Source organism: Lucilia cuprina, chromosome 4 (assembly GCF_022045245.1).
Source record: "Lucilia cuprina isolate Lc7/37 chromosome 4, ASM2204524v1, whole genome shotgun sequence".
NCBI lineage: Eukaryota > Metazoa > Arthropoda > Insecta > Diptera > Calliphoridae > Lucilia > Lucilia cuprina.
Window position 1 is genome coordinate 39,844,488 of NC_060952.1, and position 22,118 is coordinate 39,866,605.

The window sequence follows — 22,118 nt, forward strand, 5'->3', positions numbered from 1 at the left end:
GAATACAACGAGTGCGAATACAACCAACTAACCATCCAACAAATATAAAGATATAGATGAAAAGAAGAGCGAGCGAGTTATTCAGCAGCTACTCCTACTATTCTATTTGTAGTTAGTTGTCCGTATAGTAAGTATAGTTGATTTGGCCAAAACTGTTGTTGTTCTTATCAATTGTACCATATCTTTAAAAATGTATACAATTTCTTTACATAAAAATCTATAAAAGAATTTTTTCTTTTTTTTTTGTATATAATTATAGTTTTTTTTATTTATTTTAGGTTTTTTCATAAAAAATTTACAGTGATGTTTAATTTTTAAAATAGAAGACTTTGAAGACTTGTATATATAAAAAAAATTATAATAATAGTATTATAAAGAAATTTTAAATTCGTCTTAACTGAAAAGAATACATGATTTTGACCGAATTGGTTATTTAGCTTATTAGTTTATAATAATTTATAAATTATAATTATAAACAGACTTAAATTACATAATTAAAATTTCGACAAAAAATTTTAAGTTTTCTTTTTTTTTAATTCCTTTTTTAAAGAATTCGTTTAATACAAAAATATTCTTAAATTAAAATTCAATTTCTTTAGAAGAATTTTAGTTTTCTTTTAACGTTTACATAATTTTCTTCAGTTGCACACGTTCGCTTCTGTTTCTCTTTTGCGTAATATAATAGTTAAATTTCTATTATTATTATTTTATTATATTTTTCAACATTATTACATACATAAGTATTTAATTTGTTTAATAATTTGTAACGTGTTATATAAAATTTCTTAGTTTCTTTAATTTCAGCTACGATTCCGTATAGATGAGACATTTTTTACCTTTACCCACTGATGCGATAGCATTAAAATTGGGACTCCAACTAACTGCATTAACCGCCGAGCTGTGAAAAAATCCAGAACCAGAACTGTTTGTTTAAGTATTTTATTATATTTTATTTTTTTTTGTAGAAGTAGTAGTAGTAGTAGTAGGTGTGAGTGTATGTGTGTGTGCGTATTTTAGAAGAAGCGTGTAGAAAAAAAGAGAAAAATAAAAGCAAAAACAAATGCAGAAATCTAAAAAAAATCTTTAAATGATTTATGAATTTGGAAGAAAGACATACAAGTAAAGGATAATGATGAAAAGGGTTAAGATAAAAGCAATTAAATTAATTATAAATTGTGTAAAAGTAGTTAGGATTGTAATAAGTTTTAATGAAAATATCTATGTAAAACAAATTAATAACATGCTAGAAAAAATCTAAATTATAATTATTAAATTAAGCAATTCTAAATGATATCAACAACGAATTTTCCTAAAAAACTAATCTATTGCAAAAATTTCCTAAAAAATATATTAATTCATTAAAACCATGTTCTGCAAAATCTTACTCAATAAGAAGTAATTCATATAGATAACTGATCGATCTAATCAATTCTCTGTATGATCAATAAAAACACATTAATTTCCAGAAACAACTTTTGATCATACCAATTTTTTATAATTCTAATTAATCTGCAATTAATCTAATTAATTGTTTCTGTATTGAAATGGTCGATTCAAGAATCTATGGTAAACTGATATTTCTGAATTTATAGATGGGAATAATTTTCTTTAATAAATTTCTATAGGAAAAATATTTTCTTACAAATCTTTACGATATTTTTATGGTAAACAAATATTTAGAATGTATTCTTCGGTTCTTATTTCTAGTGACAATTTTTTCTATAAAAACTTCCAAACTTGTTTTGTTACAAAACTGATTATTTAAAGTTTCGAACAATTTTCTTTAACAAGCAACAGAAAACTAATCTTTCTAAACAATTTTCTTACAAAACAGATATTTTTGTGGAAAACTGATCTTCACAAGAAAATTTTGTTTTAGGAAAATACTATTCTTCAAATCGGTTCAATTTATAGATATATAAATTCAATTCTATTAAAGAAATCTAATCATAATAACTTATTCTGTAAAAAGCCCTTTTCGTTATTTCAGAAAAAATATCATGCAGAAAAACTAAAAAATTTCCGCTTTTGTAAACAAAACTGACCGACTGAACACTTATTTGATCGAACCGTTAAATTTTTTCTTGAAATGATATATAGAACTAAATCTACCTAAAGATTTTATAAAAAAATAATAGTTCCAAACAATCTTTTGTGGAATACATAAATTTGCATTAGAAAACTGAGAATTTTCTAAGAATACTGGTCCTAAAGAAAACTTGTCAAATAATTTTGTATAGAAAACAGATTTTTTTGAAAATTTTTTTACAGAAAACTGATTAAATTAAAAAAAATTACTGAACAATTGTCTATCAAAAACTGGTCAAATCTTTTTATAAAAAAAAATAATATCCTTTCTGATGATTTTCCCGGATATAGTTTAGTCTATTCTCTGGTCCATTGTCTTGTCTATAGTCTAGTGTATAATCCAGTCTATAGTCTAGACTGTAGTCTAGTCTAGTCTATAGTCTAGTCTATAGTCTAGTCTATAGTCTAGTCTATAGTCTAGTCTATAGTCTAGTCTATAGTCTAGTCTATAGTCTAGTCTATAGTCTAGTCTATAGTCTAGTCTATAGTCTAGTCTATAGTCTAGTCTATAGTCTAGTCTATAGTCTAGTCTATAGTCTAGTCTATAGTCTAGTCTATAGTCTAGGCTATAGTCTAGTCTATAGTCTAGTCTATAGTCTAGTATATAGTTTAGTCAATAGTCTAGTCTATTGTCTATTCCGTAGTCTAGTCTATAGATTAGTCTATAGTTTAGTCTGTAGTCTCTTCTATAGTTTAGTCTATAGTATCTTCTGTAGTCTATTCTATAATGTAGACTATAGTCTTTTAGTATTTAGTTTAAAGTCTAGTTTAAAATAAAGTCTAGTCTAGGCAACCCGGCTGAAAATGCTTCTAAAGCAAACTGATTCTATTAAACAATTCTCTAGAAAAAAATAATAAAAAATAAAAATACTATACTAAACAATTTTTACCAAAAAATTATCCTACAGAACAATGTTCTTTTGTTAAATAAATTATCCTAAGGTGTTGGAAGGACTAACTATAAAGCAGCTATTTTGGATACGTTAAGTTGGATTCTACATTAAAAAAAAACTTACGCATGTCCTTTTAATTCCGCCTCTAATTGGCCAGTAATATTCCAAATGTATATGGCACCATCAGCTGAGCCACATGCTATTTTAGTGGCATTCATATTAAAAGAGGCACGAGCCCAATCACAGCTAAGTTTAAAGTGTTCATCGCTAAAGAATTATAAATACACAAAATGATAAATAACATAAAAATTTATAAATATTTATAAATTAATTTCTAAAATAAAAACTTACGAAAATGTGGAAATAATTTGATTTTTGCGTAAATCTAAAAGTTTTATAGTATCATCACGTGTTGAACATATGAGGTAATTGCAATCTATTAAAGAAGATTTATTGAGTGTTAGTTATTACAATTTCAATATAAAATAGTACAAACCTTTCGACAAATCCAATGAGGTAATTTTAGCATTCATTAAGACATCATCGGCCTGTTTTTCCGTACGTATATCCCAAAAACGTATTTTCTTATCGTAGTGACCACTTATAATTGTTGAGCCTAAACTATCGGTGGTAACGAGATCATTACAACTTGAACCGGCAAATTTTGTCTCTATACATGCTATACTACGTAAGTCCCAAATTTTTAAAGTTCTATCATGACTGCCGGTAACAACTTTTACCGGTTCTTGAACATATTTTGCTGCCATTACTTTGCCACTATGACCGGTTAGAGTGTGCTAGAATTAGAAAGAAATTTAATTATTTGAAATATCTCATTATAATTATAACATGGAAATGATAATATAAATATTTTTTAATTGAAATCAAACTATATGAGGAAAAAGTCAATTTCCTAAGACATGGTACGAAGGACCATAAAATTCACTTTCACAATTACAAATATTTTGTGCGTTTTGTTATTTTTAAGTTTCTTGAATCTAAAGTCTTTAATTTAATTTATAGGTATATTTCAGAATCGTGAATTAGCTAATGTGGCTCATAGCTGTTGTATGTATTAATACAACAGGAAATTAATCGGAGCACCAGTTGTAACAGCTTCAAACTGTGTTGAACAAACACTCTTTCGCTGACACCCAAGCAAGCATTCACCCAACTTAACATGAGTTGTGGATTTATAAATGAGAAGCTTCTACCAAAAAAAAAGTATATAATAATAAATACATTCATATTCCAAAGAAGTGTTATATGAAAAATTGGATTTTAATCGCAATTCAACAATTTCACATAGTGCAACATAAAAATACACACGCTCACACTTGCCACCGAGATAGACACAGACAGATACTTACTTACTCCCAGTGCAACAATTCATGGCCACAAAAATTCAATGGAAATTATTTATGAGCATGTGGATGGTGATCTCATGTTGATGGTGATGGCATGATTACATTTCGTGTTAACATTTTTAAATTATTGGTAAAGTAGTAAATATGTTCTTCTTTTTTTAATATTTTTATTATTTGTTTGTGGTTTAAGTGTGTGTGTGTATCTTTTTGGATTGTTTGTTATAAAAATCGGGCTAAAACACCTTTTTCCAATAACGTTTTTATAGAAGAAGAAAAAAAAGAACAGAAATAGTGGATTTCCTTTTTAATGAATGAAAATTCTCAATTGAACAAAAAGGTTAATTAGTAATCTCCCCCTTGTTGTTATAATTTTGTTGTTTTTTCCCTCAAAACTGTAACATTTAAGGTCAAAACAAATCTTTATTGTTGTAGAAAAAATATATTTTCAAGAATCTTTTTAATATTTCCTAGCAATAGTCTGTTAATTATGATTATATATGTGTAGAAGTATTCCTAAGTAATTTAAATTTTTAAATCTACTTTTAATTGTGTAGTGTTTGCTTTAATTACCAAAAAAAAAAATCAATCACGCACTAATATTTTTGGAGAAGAAAATTTAAAGGAACTTTTGATAAATTTTAAATGATTAAATATTTGAAAAAACCAAAAAAAAAAAAAATGTATTGCACGTCTAAAAAACTATGTATCTAGAAGTCAATTTATCTTCCTTAACCAGTTAGTTTTCTGTTTCAAGACAACAGTCCCAAAAAAAAGCACTAGAGAACAGAAGAAGTTACTCCCCTAGTGCTCGTACGTAAAAATATTGGTTGTAAACTCAAACACATACATATAAATAAAATCTGTGTTCTTGTATATCGATCACGCTATATTTGTCGGTCCGAAAAATAGGGCCTACAGATTACGCCTATACGCACAATTTTTACGAACGACGAATTTTTCGGAACAAATTTTCGTACTCAGATATAGAACACACTAAAGTATATGAAATACGTACAATCAGTGCATATGACGAAACTGTGCGATAGGTTTATTTCTATTTCTTACGCAGACGAACGACAAATTAATTGGAGAAAATTGTTTTAAGACCAATTCCGGTAGCCCGAATTTTCTGAAATTTGGCGGTTGTGAGTACAGCTAATGACAATACAATATTATGTTCGAATATTCGAAAATTCGAAGTTATGTTCAAAAATTTTTTTATGCTCTTAAAATAATCTCTGGGTCATAAAAACTAAAAATAAAATTTTTGAAAATTCGAACTTAAGTTCGAAAATTTTTTAAAGTCATAAAACCAGTTCTGGTGGCCCAATTGTCTGAAATTTGGCAGTTTGGAGTACACTTGATGACACTACAATGCTATGTTGAAATATTTCAAATTAAGTTCGAAAATTTGAAGTAATGTTCAAAAAAATTTTGAAGATGTTAAAAAATCTTAAAATTGGGAATATTTACAAAAATATAATTTTAGTTCTTTTCGAGGCCAATTTTTTACATTTTCTAATTTCGAAATAATGCAGTTAAAGCAGTTAAAGCAGTTAAAATTATTTAAAAAATCGTGGAGATTCACACAAATATAATTTTTGTTCCTTTTTCTTACTTTTTCCAATTTCGAACAAATTTTGAAACGAATTCGCAGTACGAATAATTTGATTGTGATCCATTCGACGAATTTACGCAACGAATTGTTGTCGACTAGTTCGTCGTGATATACGAAATTCGTCGTTCGTCCCAATTGTGCGTATATCATAATGTTTTTTCAGTTAAAGTTTTGAATTTAGACCTTAAAAAACTAAGTTTTACTATTCCCCACTTGTTCATGAAGTTTTTATATTTCTTATAAACGAACCCAAATATCATAATCATTAATATAGTCTAATTTTCACAAATAAATTTTAAAAAAGTTTTTGAAGTACTTTTCTTAACAAATAACACTGGCCAACCAATTTTGAAGATATCAAAATATACTTTTCTAAGTTAGGTTTTTAAATATCATGTCCCATCAAAAAACTTGTTGGACACTTACTAAAAATAATGTTAAACATCGGTTATATCACCAGACTTCTGCGATATATCTAATCTGTTCCGATCTTTAAATACAAACTATGTCACTCGATTATATAATCCAAAATAAAGCGTTTTAGCACAGATCCACTATATTATTTAAGAAAAATCTTAAAAGATCTTAAAAATACTTGTCTATGTAAATTTTCAATTTTTCTTTGATGCCTGAGGCCACTTTTTCATCATAAGGGCACTTTTTCATCAAACATTCATCATTAATAACTTTTGATTTTGTTCATATATCAGTTTCCTTTGTTGCCTGAGGCCACTTTTTATCATAAGGTAAACCCTACTTCAAACTATCACCTTTAAAAGCTCTTGATTTTGGTCACATATCAGTGATTGGATGTTCAAGTGTTTGGAACAAACTAATTTGGGAAATTTTTCTTTAACGAAAGATATTTTGTGTTTGGAATTGATCTCCAATATAGTTCACGAGTAATTCTAACTATAAATGTTTTCATAGACGGACTTTCTTGAACAACTTCTTTAAAAATTCTTTGTTCCGAGAATGTATTATGCAGACTTCAGCTCATATTTGATTAACGATCTACGGTTGTATGGGGCTAGGCGAAATAATACACCGATTTCAACCGTTTTGAAATTTCGTCCTCGTGTCAAACATCAGCACAAACCTGGATTCATATATAAATCCCTGTTAACGGGGAGGTGCTGTACAAAAAATACAGTTTTCTACCTTTTACACCTAAAAAAGACCGAACTTCTAAAAAAATTACGAAATCTGTATCTCGTAATTTTGATACAAAAATTGTATTGTGTTTATTAGTTAAAATGTTATAAAGGACGCAAAAAGGTACCAAAATCAACTACGTTACACATTTTTACCCCTTAAAAGTACGAATTTCAAAAAAGGACTTGCCACTCATCAGCCTTTTTCAAGTGTAGAAGTAGATGCAATAAAATTGTTTAAGTAAATCAATATTTATCCCCAAATATTCAAATATCCCAGAATCTTTTCCTAGTAGACCTACATATCTACTGGCAAAATTTCATGATTCTAGGATTGGCTGTTTGGGCTGGGCGAATCAATCAGAAACGCAACTCTTTTATATAGATTGGATTGAAAGCTTCAACAAAATAATCTCCTAGAGGTAAGGTTTACATCATATGGGTACCAGGTCACTCGAAAGGACGGAATAGCTTTAAGGCGAAGGGAGCTCTTGATAATTAACCTACCGATAACAAAAGGCTGAATTAAAAATATGGGCCGAGACTAATATAAGGCCTCTGGATTAATGAAAGAACCTATTGGGTGACCGTAATGAGGAAAGGAGGAAAAATCTTCTCAAGAGCAACTACACAGGATTACGGACACAGCTACACACATTTTACGCATCTGTAAATGTAAAGCATGTGAAGAGGACAGCAAAACTTTAGAGCACCTTCTTTGCCACTGTCAGGCATTCGTCGAAATTACATCCAAATATCTTAGCAGTGATATTATTCCAGGTACAACATTTCTCACGAACACTGATTCTTAGGAGTTTCTGAACTTTCAAAGATAATGCATCATGTTTTTTACCAACAAATGTAAAACATGTGGAGAGGACAGTAAAACTTGGGATCACCTTTCTTGCATTCATCGAAATTACATCCAAATATCATATGACTGATATTATTCCAGGTACAACGTGTCTCACGAACACTGATTGGAACATTCTTAGGAGTTTCTAAACTTTCAAAGATAATCCATCATGTTATTTATCAACAAAGCGCACAACAGGACTGATATTGGCCTAACCTAAAACAGAGGTTATTTAGGTTCATACAAATTAATTGATTATAAAAGTTTGACCGACTTCCCTAATATAAATATATAAAAAACGGAAATTTAGATAAAACATTTGTATATACCCTATACAAAACTGTATAGTAATCGAGATAAAATCTTAATAATTAACAAAAACTTTGTGAATTTAACAAAATTTTTGGCGAATCACCAACTCTTACATACACAGACAACAGACAATGGTCAGCCAACAAAACCAGTACAATAAGATTTATGTTGAAGTTTAATTTAGCGCTACATTTGTGTGTAAATTTTTCGAAAAAAAGATCGTTTTCTAGTGATTATTACGGGTGTTGGTTTGATAACATTTAAACTTTTCTTTAACATTATTATAGTTTTTTTTTGTTGTTTTTTTTTTAAAGATTTTTATATTATTTTTTTTTTTGGGTGTTAAGAAGGTAATTCAATGCTAAACTTCTTTTCTTGTTTGTTTGTATTATTTTGTCTAAAATTTTTTTTTTTTGTAAATTTTCATAGCATCACACTTCCAGAGGCTAAAGGCGTGTGTTAAGATTTTTGGGTCAATTAAAAAGTATAAAGTTACTCACTCATTCACAAGAATTTTTTGTTTGCTATTTTTTTTTTCTTTATATTTTTATCTTTTAATTTTGAAAAAAAAAAATATATACATAGGAAGAAAAAAAAAACAGAAACAAAATACAACACAATTTATGGCGTGTCTATGTTAATGTTTAGATAATGTTTAACATAAATTTTATGACTACATTTGCTGTTAATTTAATTAACAATTTGTTAATCGTCTGTTGACTACAGAATAACAAATTCAGAAAAACGAATTTAAGACGGCAATAACCGGATGAATTTTTTTGTTTTTAATTTTTGTAAATTGACAAGTTTCGATTAAAAAGATTCCGTTAATATGTATGTTAAGATTTATATTCGAATGTAGCAAATTATACAATGTTGTAAATAGCAGGAAATTTAATGTAATAGCTTTTAGCTTCCTCTCTTATTTTTAAACACAAATTACAATGATGTGTGTACCCAAGTAGTATAAAAGATGTGGAGTTTAATTGATATTGGCATTCCGTTTGTAAAATCTTGATGAATAAAATTGAGCAATAATTGTTTAAACAAATTTTGTTTTTTTTTTTTAATTCATAGCAAATCATTTAAACTAGGTTATGTTGAAAGGAGGATATACTACTACATCCGATCTAAATAAATACATTTGGGCTGCTATCCGGCCTATTGTGCGCTCATTTAAATGAACAATTTCGTTAAGAAAAACCTTCAGTGCTCAAAAATATATTATTGTCCGATGTTCTGAACATCAGATTTCTAAACGTTTTCTTTGAAGATGATACCGTCTGATGTTCGGAAACTCATTTTCCTAAACGTAATTCTCCAGATTTTTTCAACCTGTGTTCCTGAAGGGAAGTAAAATCTAAAATTGTCTGGCAATGTTTTCTAGAGATTCATAGTCCTCCTTGCATGTTCTACAAGCCGTTTGAATCCGTTTGTGCAATTTTTTTTATAGATGTGAACGTAATTCTAACTTTCGACTTGTCCATTCTAAAAAAAGTTCCATTATTCCAATGTTTTTGATCTGGTCATAGTTGCATCCAATGATTTTGCATTCGCCCGGTTAGCACTCTTTAAATCATCTCCGAGAGGCCTGATATTTATACGATACAGAACTTCTTACTAGTTTTTGGTTTTAGCAGTAAAAGCTGATATCGCCCTTCTTGCAGTCACAATTCAGGTCTGAATTGATGAACAGCTTTCCGACCATCGTCGCGGACTGCTATCGGTAAAATTAGTTTTCTTTCGACACGTGACTTTAATTTATATTAAATTAAATGTGCCTTGTTAGCACAAACATTTTTCTGGAATCTACAGTTGTAATTAGGAAGACGCTAAACGACTTTTGAATAAATATTCCCATATACGGTTCTGAGAGTAATCCATGTAACAACAGATTTCATCGAAGTTTTGTTCCAATGTTTTGCTTAAACCCGATCGCGATCTAGATCTCCACAAAGATTTGATCAGATGTTTTGTTTGGACACGATTGCTGACCAGTAATAGGTTTTTTTAATTTTGATTTACAATAATATTAAGCATATTTTACCACACTTTTTTCCCAAAGTAATAAGGAAATAACTGGAAAAAATCACATTTCATCTAACAATTAAAAGCTAAACACCATCACGTGATATTTGTTTTCTTATCTAAATAATACCGGGAAAAATTACATAATAATTCTGGAAAATATTTTTACCACAAATGACAAAACATTCCCTCGAAATACCAACAAATGTGCTTAACTTCTAATGTAATGAAAATATTTTCTTTTCGTTATAGTTGTTGGTTTATTTCTTTTTCAAATAAAATTCATTTTGGTAATAAAATACCTTAACCACCCCTAAAAGAATTTTCTTAATTATGCTCTTAAACCACTTATTAGCCAGTTAAAACGAGTCATAAAAAAATTGTTTTGTTGGTAAGTTAATAAATTCACTTTAAATGCCTTTTGGTGAAATAACAATTGCAGTAAGGAGAAAAAATACTGAATTTAATTAAAACAGTGATTATACCGCAGTTATTACCAACATTAACAACATGTGTGTGTGTGGAGGAAGGAACGAGGGTATGTATGCTGAGGACAGTATGTGTGTGTGTATGTTTTTACCATTTATGGTCACATGTATTATGCTTCTGATAAAGATTCGTGACTTAAAACGCGTGAGAATTTATTCTTTTTTTTTTTTTGTTATTGCAGTATTAACAAAAATCATCATCATCATTCATTCACCTCGACTTAACTTATAAACTAAATGTACTTTATGCTACTTGTGCCACTAAATAAATCTGTAAAGATATAACTAACTAACAACAATACCATCTCTAGTTATAACCGCCCGAATTTAAGTAGCCGGGTGTAAAAGTTTATAATTCACAGAAACTATTAATTCTGCGTTGTGTGTATTTTTTTTAATTTTTCATTTCTGTTTCGTTTTTTGTTTATTTAATATTTTTAATTATGTATAAGATAAATGGCATTTTAAATGAGAGCTATTTGTTTTAATTTATATTTTGTTCGTACTGAAATGAAAACAAATAATTGGCAAATGTTATAGAACTAACGACGAATATTTAACTACTGTTCGGTTAACAGCAGCAGAAGTATGGCCTGCAGCATCATCACATGTTCAAACAGTGAACAGTGGGTTGTAGAGAATAAATTTTAAAAAATGATTTTCCTCTATCTATATATTTATCTATCTATCTATCTATTTATTTATTTATCTATCTATCTATCTATCTATCTATCTATCTATCTATCTATCTATCTATCTATCTATCTATCTATCTATCTATCTATCTATCTATCTATCTATCTATCTATCTATCTATCTATCTATCTATCTATCTAGGAATACAGAGGAATATTGAAAATTATTGAAGTCAGTTAAGATAAAGCTTTTTCTCTACATGCTAACACACTGTTCCTTTAAAACAAATTGGTATTATCATCATCATCATCATTCACGTATGTACTTAAGTGTTAAAATGAAACCCAGCAGGCGTCATGTTAAGAAAATAAAACAGAAAATGTTTTTATATTCACTCGTATTCTATTTCACCATAAAAAATCAACAACTAAACATCAAAACACTTCCTTCGATACAATATTGGGCCAAGTTATGACCTATAAATTGTAAAAACAACAACAACAACAAAATAAAATAAAAATGTTCATATATAAACAAATCGTTAACAACTTGAACTTTATATTAACGGTTCTTATGATGGCAATATTTTTTGATACCCTAAAAAACAAAAATAATAAAAATAACGAAAACCCAATTAACATATATCAACGATACAATTTAAACTATTTTAGTTAAAAGTATTTATTTATTTTCCAATAGAAAATGTATCATATCTTTTGCGATTTGATTTTGTTTTTGCATTTATATCCTTACTACCATAAATATAAATAAAACAGTTTACTAAACCTTAAAGGCTTTTTAGTGATTTGCTTTGGCCTTACAACAGCTAATACTTATGTTCATTTAAAACAAATTAAGCTTAATCAATTTGTAGTACGCAATATACTGCAATAGTATATATTTTATACGCTCGTACTCTATATTCATATCGCTTTTGGCTTTTAACTTTCAATGCTGTAATACCACAAATTGACCGAACCATATACCCGATATTAACATGGATGGGTATTAGTGCAAGTAAAGCTTTTTTTCATGTCTTAAGCGAAAACTTCAATTACTATAAAATTGATATGCCACCCGTTTAACATGGCTTTTTGTGTTGGGGTATTTTTATGTCGTCATCATCATTTGTAAAGACAACACTACAGAATTTAAGTAAGAAGTTAAAATTACTTAGAAGATTGGCAAAGTTTAGATTTTATTTTTGTTTAATAATAAAGTTTAGTATTTTGCTAACGACTTTTTAATCTTTATTATACAATATCTACTCCGTTACTGATTCTTATGGGTTTACGTTTGTACATTTACATGAATACTGATTTCTTAACCTGACAGGTATCACTTGATTACTGCAGCATTTATTTAGGACCATGTGCTGATATAGTAGGACTGTTTAGGAAATCGAGGAAGCTGATTCTCGTTCCGTTTTCTATTTAATACCGATAAGATGGGCGCTTTTTCTTCGCTAGATATATTGTCTAACTATTATTTCGTCGTAAGACTACTTCGCATTGTTTAGTTTTGTTTGAATGCAAGCTTTAGGAGTGCAGAATGCTCGATCTGTCATTACTTTCTCTTTTCTTTCCTACTTTTTTAAAAATGAGACATAATTTGCCGGCGATGAATGCGATGTTGCATGTTAAGTAAAAAACATATATAGACGCAAGACAACTGTAAACGAGGTTCTTATTATGACAGCGACTCTCTTAATATAAAGGAAAAACAGAGCTTGGTAAGGGGTGAATGCATAAGAAATTATTCTAACTACAGAAGGTAACTTTCCATTTCTGGTTTGTTGTCAGCTGGGCAATCGCTATTGCTTTGACCTGCTGGTTACGTAGTGTAAGTTGTCCAGGAAAAAAATAAGTTCCAAAGAAGGGAAAAGAAGTATAATTTACACTACGGAAGCGCTGAAAAAGACCAGCAGAAGTGATGATTTTAACACAGGCTTCTCATAGGAGCGATGTCCTTTTTATTTGATAACAAATTGACAACTTCTGAAGTCATTCTTAAGAAGTAAATTTTTAAGTAATTTGGAAGTTAAATTATTATTGAATACAAAAAAAAAAACAAATGTATTGCATTGAAAAAATTTTATTATTTTCGCTTCTTCGGAAGTCATTAAATATCACTACCACAGAATTCACTTAGTGCTAATTTTGAAGTGGTGAATAAATGCTATTCTTTTGGAAGCACTTCCTTTTATTTTTTCTGTGTAAACTTAGTAGCAATACATTATCATTTAATTTTATCATAGTCTTGCGTAATAAACTCGAGAAACTCGGGTAAAGTACTTTTCAAGAAATGTGCTGTATGGTCAGTATATCACTTACTCTGAAACTAAATTTACAAGTTTCATTGTTGAACGTTGTTAATATAAAATATATATAGGAAGAGCTCTGTCCGATATTAGACTCATTTCTTAAAACTTCCTTCAAATCCGATTTCCGTGATCCTGAAATCCGAGTATCTTTTGAGTGACGAAGATCGGTTAAAGTACTTTTCAAAAATGTGTCGTTTGGTCAGTATATGACTTTTTCTGAAAATAATTTTACAAGTTTCGTTGTTGAATGTTGTTAATATTTTAAAAAACTAAATATTGGAATTGCTCCGTCCAATGTCCGATTTCATATTAGACTAATTTCTTAAAACTTCCTTTGAATCAGATTTTTGTGACCGAGTACATTGTATGTTCTTTTTCATGAAGATGTTTTTTCACTAGTAGAATCTTTTAAAGTCTTTGCAATCCTTAATTATACCCAATCTTCGTTGGCGGTTTCAAGTTCTGTATTACACTCTGTACATAAGTAATCTCATTTTTTATTTAGTTCATTTCATCTTCATTTGAATCGTTTTACAATTTCCTGCCCTGCGGATTAGTATGTAAATATATTTTAAGATTTTATTATTTCTGCTTTAAATTGCTGCTTTTGTGATTTCGAATAAATGGGTTAAAACCTTTTGGTGTTTGTTTGTAAAAAACACTAGAATGAATTTAAATAATATTTAAACGCTTACGACAAGTTAACTATTATTTGCTTTATTTTCTTTTAAACGTCTATAAAGTTTTAATTACTAAAAAAAGAACGATTTTGTAAAATTGTGGTTAAAAAAAAGTATTTACGTAATAAAAAATAATTATATGTAAACGGTTCATTATAAAGATTTTTATCATTTTTGACACACATTTTAGAAGAAGACTTTGACAGCACTTATCTGAACATAAACAATACAAAAAGAACTAAAACTTGTATGTCTGAAAATCAATCTTTTGAAAATGTATTAGCTGACAGCTCGTCCCCATTGAAAGATTATTTGATTTTGGGTCTTTTTTTGTAAAACTTAAACAAATTTTGAACACGTACTACAGTTTACATTCTTTTAAAATTTTACTAAAAGCTTTAACATTAAACCAGTGAACAATATTTACTATTTAAATCAATATGCAATTTAATACAATGTTATACAAATTGTTTAGATCGATACATTTTGATACATACTTCTACATTCCTTAACTTCCTTATGATTGTATAAGGAACAATAAAATGCGTAGCAGTAAACATAATTTCCCGGTAAAAATTTCATCTTGGCAATCGGTCTTTTAAGTTTAAGGAATAAAAATAATTCCATTTATTTATTTTTCAATACTATTATTTACAGTACTGTTGTTATTGTTCTTGGTAGTGAATTTCTTATTTATTATTATGCACAACTGATTCTGACATTGTACTTTTATTTGTGGTTAACACGCCCATTAGGTGTGGAATTTATGGATCTTCTAAACTTTAAATGAAATTAACGAAAGAAATATATATTTATTTTGTTCTATATTTAAGAGGTTCTTAAACAAAATTTTGATATACATAATATGTATTGAGTAATAATACAGCGGTAAGTTCAACATTATATGGTTTTACAATTACTCGGAAATAATCGGCAGTGGAAGTGTAGAGTGCTTGATAAAGTTAACGTGACAAAAGATTTTTACTGAACGAGCGTCAAATTAAACACAATGCGATATAATGCTAAACGCTATGTATATGAACATAATAGGTAAGTTGTTGTCTGTCAGATCGATGCGCACAATAGGCCCGATGAGGGCTTAGTTGTATTTCTTTTACCATTCAAACTAATTGGATTAATGGAACTGGATGGGTAGGACCACGTAAGAACTATGTGATGATCTTAACGAGATCTTGCATTTATGATGGACTTACCAATTTAGACAAATATACATGATATGGGGAATGACTGGAACACAGTCGGAATCTTTGAGACTCTGATCCTAGATAGAATATCATAGTGCAGCGGAACATTAGTATACATTCCTGTATATGTCAGTTAAATCAATGATAGCCTGACGTTCTTATAAACACGAAAGAAACAGAAGGTTACTTCCACCTATCTGATTCTCCGGGGCATGTTTCCTTCATGAAATCTCTATATGGGCGTTTTTGCATTATCTCAGGAAAAGAAGTGCTACTAATATCATTCGTCCGCAATGTCTTTAAACTGGTGATAATCAAATGTATCCTCGGCCTTTTTGTAATAATTTGGCATGGGGTCGAAGCTAAGCGCCAAATAATTTGGCTACGGATGCCCAGTTGCCACAGGATTTTGTCCTGGCTAGTCAGATGGTTGAGGTACCTTCGGGATCAACGTAGTGGCTGTGGTTTGAATCCTAATTCGGTGGAGGGAATCGGAAAAAACACAGGGTAGCCTGTGGAATAAAATTTGTCACTGATAATGCAGAGATTGATCATTAAAATAATGTGTTGACTGATGGATATGATGTATCTGATGATTTCCTTCAACGGTGGGTTGAAGGAAATGAAATTGTTGTGAAGATGGATAGAGTTGAGAAGCTTGAAGAAGTGATGAGATCGGATGAGTGGAGCAAATATGAATATGTGTTTGGAGTTTATCCTTATCATGCTTAGCACAAAGCAGTAGGTTCTAATGACCACTGAAACAAGTTTTGTCAAGTTTTTATGGAGTTTGATGTGCAAAATTGTCACTAGGTACTGTTGCCGGCTCAACAGAGCCAATTAAGCTCTTAAACCGCGCATCCACGCTGAATCACGGAAATGATTCATTAGATGATGGAGTTTACATTTTGAATTATGCGATCTTTAATGATATCAAAAGGGTGGTGACTGTGCGGTATACCGGAAGATTGATTTCACTTGATGTTGGGATTGTCTTCTCTTTTTTGACCTTAGACCAGTGAATGCTTTAATATGACATGGTATTAGATAGCTCAAGTACTTGCGAAAGAGATGAAGGCCATGTACAAAGAGTTGCCATCTGAGTGTTTTTATTGAAGAATCCAGACACGATAAATAAACGATTAATTTAGAATATAATCAATAGAACCTTATAGGTCATTTCGCATAACCTAAATGTGAAGAAATCGACGAGTTTCCTCAGACTAAACTACTCTGAGCGGATAGGACAGTAAACCTCTGAAAAAGTTTATATTGGATGAGTGATGTTATTTCAGACATAACATCCTTCACGATCACCGATTCTCAACATTTTTTAACCTCTGAAAAGTTCTGTTACGTAATATAGAGAAATATGTAACATTAGATTTTTGGATATTCAATTAACATTCGGATAATAAGAGTGTAGTTTTAGTTATGGAAACAGCTCTGAAGAGTTTGATACATGTATGTATGTTTGATACATGTAAACACTTATGTATGTGTTTTATAAAAAACTGACTGAAAATCTATAATTTAAGAAACTCTGTTACACATTAATTCAATGTTCTAACGTTTGCGTGTAAAAATCATTCTTCAACACTTGTTGCTGCTGTTTGGCTTAAAAATAAAGAAAAAAATACAACTTTACTTTACTTAAATAAACCAAACAAAGACTAAACAATTTCTTTAGGTATTTTCTTTAAATTTTTAATGTTTTACGATTTTATTTCTAACTATTCGAATGAAATCTAAATCGTTGACCATAACGGCTTGTACTCCAATTTTTTTTTTTTGCTGATGCTGTTGTTTATTTGTTAGATACTTTGCGTAAATTTCATAGACACAACAATTCCTTTGATTTTTTAAATTTTTGCTACAGATTTTTGGAGCAGTAGACGCATTGTATGAAAAAATCAACAACAAGCGGAAAAATGTAACAGCTGCACATGCTCAGATTCAAACAATTGCTAGTCTGCATAACTTCTTAGTTTTTTCTTTGCTCTCTTAGTTGACCACTAATGATAACGATTTGTTAGCTATGTACCACAATCTAAACAAACAACAAACCATCCATTCCATTCCATTCCAAAATCCAATCCAGAGCTAAATGAAGCAACTACTACAATATTCAAAGTAAAGAATTCACTCAAATTGTTGTTTGAAAATGTCTTTATTTGTGCGCAAAAACTCAGCATGTGTGTTATTAAAACATTTGTGGCCAAATTAAAATTCTAACCGAATTTATTTATATCTTTTTACCAATTCTATGTATCTCTCTGCTAGTCTGTCTGTATGTCCGTCCGTCTGTATGTTCCATTCTGCGTGTGCATGTAAGTCTGTATAAATACAATTTGAAAAATGTTTTCAGAACTTTTACAAATTAGTAAAGCTCCAGTTAACATTCATATCAAACAACAAGATCTTTTAATAAATACATCCAACAACTACTACAACAATGTAATATATTCATTCTATTTTATACAAAAATAATAGATTATTTTGCTTTTATTTTAGTTTTAGTTACTTTTCGGTTGCAGTGTTTTTTTATACTTCTTATAAATCCTTTAAAACACAGTTTTATAAAAAATATGTTTATATTGTTACTAGACTAAAAAATTTGGCAAAATGCAACCAGAGCTTTTGTGTTTCGGGTTCTAAAGTTATGATTAAAATTTTTATTTTTATTTAACACTTTCGCACGAATATAACATTACGTATGAATTAAGTTATTTTCTGTTTATTACTTTTTTATATATGGAAATTTTGTAGCTAAGTACAGACTATACCATATGCTGTTTATTTGGGTATTTAAGTTTTAAAACACGAAAGAAAGAAGAACACAAAATATTAGATACACATTTTACTTAGATACGGATAACACAGGTTAACAAATTTTTAACACTGAGACCAAAGTATAGTTTCTAAAGACATTATAACTGCTCAAATGTTGCACATCATTTAAAAGTCTATTCTGTAAACTTAAAAATTAACAAGATCTGACATATTTTCTTTCTTTTTCGAAATATATTCACCTAAAACTTGAAAACCCACGCACTATATCTCAAATTGCAGTTGTAATGGAGAAAACCTGTGGTAAGATTCAGATTCAGCGCTGCTTATTTTTTTGAAACGTTTAACTTGGCGTTTTAATTGATTCAATTAATCTTTTAATTGATTAAAAACATTTTTCTGGCCTACTTTTCTATTTTAGTTTCTAATTTAAGTTTTTTTTTAATATGTTATTTTAAAATTTTTGGCGTGGAATATTTATAATTCCTAAATAGTTAATAAAATGTTAGGCATATAATATTCAAGTTTCTTGACAATTTATGAAACACTTTATAAGGTCTAGTACTCCTTTAACGTTGTGTGTAATCAATTAATAATTTGATTGTTTTAATCACCTTCTTAACTGATTTCAAAAAAATTCTCTACCAAACAGTTTAATTCATTTGATTAATTCATGTATAAAAAAACAATTTTAAATTTATTAAATATTTAATTTATACAATTAATTAATTAATGTTAAATCTTGTCTCAATTATTGACATTAATTGCTCTGATTAATTCGTTATTTGAAAAAAAATATTTCGACTTTTTTCAAATTTTTTAGACCTGGGATTTTATTGATATGGAGAATATAACAAGATTTATATATTTTTATAGCAAACCTTAAATAACTATATTTTGAATTTTAGACAAATTTATGTCTGTAGAGAATTTCCGATAAATTCCCATGTGCAGAGAACTTAAAAAAGTAGCACTTGTTAATATTCTCCAACTGTAAGCTGCTTCGGCAATGTGGGCACTATCATTTTAGAACTTATGTCCATCATACATATTTATTTGTATGGAACTAATATTGATCATGGGACTAATGGGATCATGTCAAATTTATGATCCCATTAGAGGAAATTTGACCAATTGAAAGCTGATACGAATTTCATCCCAATATCTTTGTTTATTTAAGACTTTATATGGAAGCTATGACCAGATCTTATTTAAGTAATGAAATATGTCAGTTTATGTGGTTTAACGTAACTGTACAATTATAAACCGATCCTGAAAATATTTTGCAAAATAATGTACATAGCGATGTTTTTGTGTTGACACCGATATTTTTAAAGAAGTTATAACCGATAAATACATTTTCCGGATTATCTAACATTCCAGTTGGAATTATAGTTATTTCATACATTGAATGGTAATGAGAGGTCGTTATCAATAACATTTTTTATAGCATTTGTAACCAACTGCCTAAAGCGCATTTTTAATAAGGATTAAGTTTGTGGTTCTGATCGTAATCGATATTACAAGTTTTCTAAAGAAATCTTGTTATTTACAATTCTAGTTTTTACACAATTGTAATAATCAATATTCCAGATAGAATTACAATAAAACTTATTCAAGAATTATTGAGTAAGAGAACAGACTAATAAACATAGAAAATAACTGTAGGGTAGAAGGGGGATCATTCGCCATAGGGGCACATCTGCCAAAATCGAATATTTAGAAAACCGAGTAATCAATTTTATCACATTATCAAATTTAATTTTAGTTTACCTATTATATATCATTTTAAATAGTTTGAAAGATTAATTTTAAATATGATGGTAGGCATTCGTGATTAATTGTTTTTTAATGGCCTGTGAAATTATTTAACTTTGTGATTTTTTGTGCTAACTTTTTTAATTTCTGTGATTGAAAAAAGTATTGGATGGTTTTAGAATGTTAGTGAACAGTGAAGAATAAATGATAATACTTTTATCGATAAAATAATTTGAAGCACAAAAAAAAAGAATATGCCCCTGGGGCACAAATACGCCAAATATAAGGAATCCCTGTAATGTAGAGCAAAATGCTTTTAGACTATAGTAACAATAATTATCTGTTTTATAATACTTTGTTTAATATATTACAGTATAAATCAGAATAAGAATCAGAAGATCAATATGTACTCTGATTTAAATTATAGGATGTCTCAAAATAAAGTGGCTTATGGTCCCCCTTTTAACCTATAGTCGGTTTTAAATCCAGAAAATTCGGGTAAGCAAATTATTCACACAAAAGTCGAGTACTAACACCTTGCTCCAATATTACTTGCCTACTTACCGGTTAAGTAAAGATTTTTCTGGGATTGTTTGTGTGCTGCCCGATAAATAGCGTAGTAGTTAATTTATTTCGTAGTAGTCCGAAATTTTTACTCATAACTTTTAATGTTGTTAATCGAGTTTCGATAATATATAATTTCTAAGGACACTATTAATTTTTTAGGAGAATTTAGTTAATTTATGTTGCTTAGTTTTAACGTAAGCGTGACAGACGGACAGACTGACGGATATAGCAAAATCGATTAAAGATTTCAAAAGAATCGAAAACTTAGTTAAATACCTAGCTTTGTAGGTAAGAACTCATTCCACAACAATAATATAGTCGCAAAAATATGTTCATTAACTTTTACCAAAGTTTTGTGATTTCTGCAAGAAAAAATTTTAAAATTGCCTAAAAATATTTCTTAAATATTTCACTCATTGTTTTTATATTTATAAAAATTTCAAAAATTACTTTATAATTAACACCCTCATCATTTTAGCTTTGGCAGACTGGCTGCCTGCCATTAACACTTTTTCTACTGTTCAAATACAATTATCAAGTATATCATTAAACAAAAGATCTGGATATTAAAAAAAAAAAACTAAATAAAACAAAAAACCGCAAATAAAAACCCAAATGATTTCTATGAACAATTTCATTTTTATGTGTCGTCATTAATGGTTGTACGTGCCAAAATTATACAAAATTATATACATTTAGCAGTTTTGTTGTTATTGTTTGTCATAAAATTAAAATATTAAATTGTTAAACACGAACAAATTTAAACAAAATGAAACTATAAAACACCCTGAGAATCATTCCATCCACATATAGAACCTCCATCATCATCATCACATCAGCTAGTAATAATTCAGAACATTGACTTTGCCGACAAGTGACCCATATTTTTTGTTTGTTGTTAAATATTGAAATAATACAAATTTCAAATGGAGTAGTGCCAAAAAATTTTGTTCTTCATTAAGATTTTAGATTTTTAAAAATGTATGCTAGAAAAACCATCATCATTCATTCATCTATTGTCTTAAATAAATGACCATATAAATGGGCGTTGATTTCAGGTATCTGATCATCATTATATTTGTTGTTTCTTAATGTGAAAAATTTTACATTTGCTTTTTGCTGAGATGTTGTTACAGTTTAAATAAAATTAATGAATCTTTATGCAAGAATTAACACGTGCTCGGATTTTTGATGGAAATATGAAATTTTAATATATTTCTTTTAATTTTGTGTATTTTGCTACTGTAGATAATTCCGTTGATTTGTTTAAGACAAATTTGATGAATATATTCTTTTTAAAGGTGCTAAAATACAATTCACTCACTTTGGGGTTTATGTTTGGAATGTAAATGTTG

At 28.9% G+C, this 22,118-nt stretch overlaps 1 protein-coding gene across 3 annotated transcripts in view; it reads right to left on the reverse strand.

The window, feature by feature from the left end:
• Nucleotides 1–269: 269 nt before the first annotated feature.
• The window catches only part of LOC111683416 (autophagy-related protein 16), a 203,784-nt gene continuing 181,935 nt past the window's right edge, over nucleotides 270–22,118 (reverse strand). For 2 of the 3 annotated variants that reach the window (XM_046949855.1, XM_046949853.1), the window contains exons 7-10: nucleotides 3,478–3,778; nucleotides 3,333–3,417; nucleotides 3,105–3,248; nucleotides 270–922 (exon numbers count right to left, since the gene is read on the reverse strand). In XM_046949855.1, the coding sequence (XP_046805811.1) occupies nucleotides 805–922; nucleotides 3,105–3,248; nucleotides 3,333–3,417; nucleotides 3,478–3,778 (648 nt within the window). In that variant the 3' untranslated portion in view covers nucleotides 270–804. The remainder of the gene's footprint in view (nucleotides 923–3,104; nucleotides 3,249–3,332; nucleotides 3,418–3,477; nucleotides 3,779–22,118) is intronic. The other variant, XM_046949854.1, reaches the window with a different exon arrangement.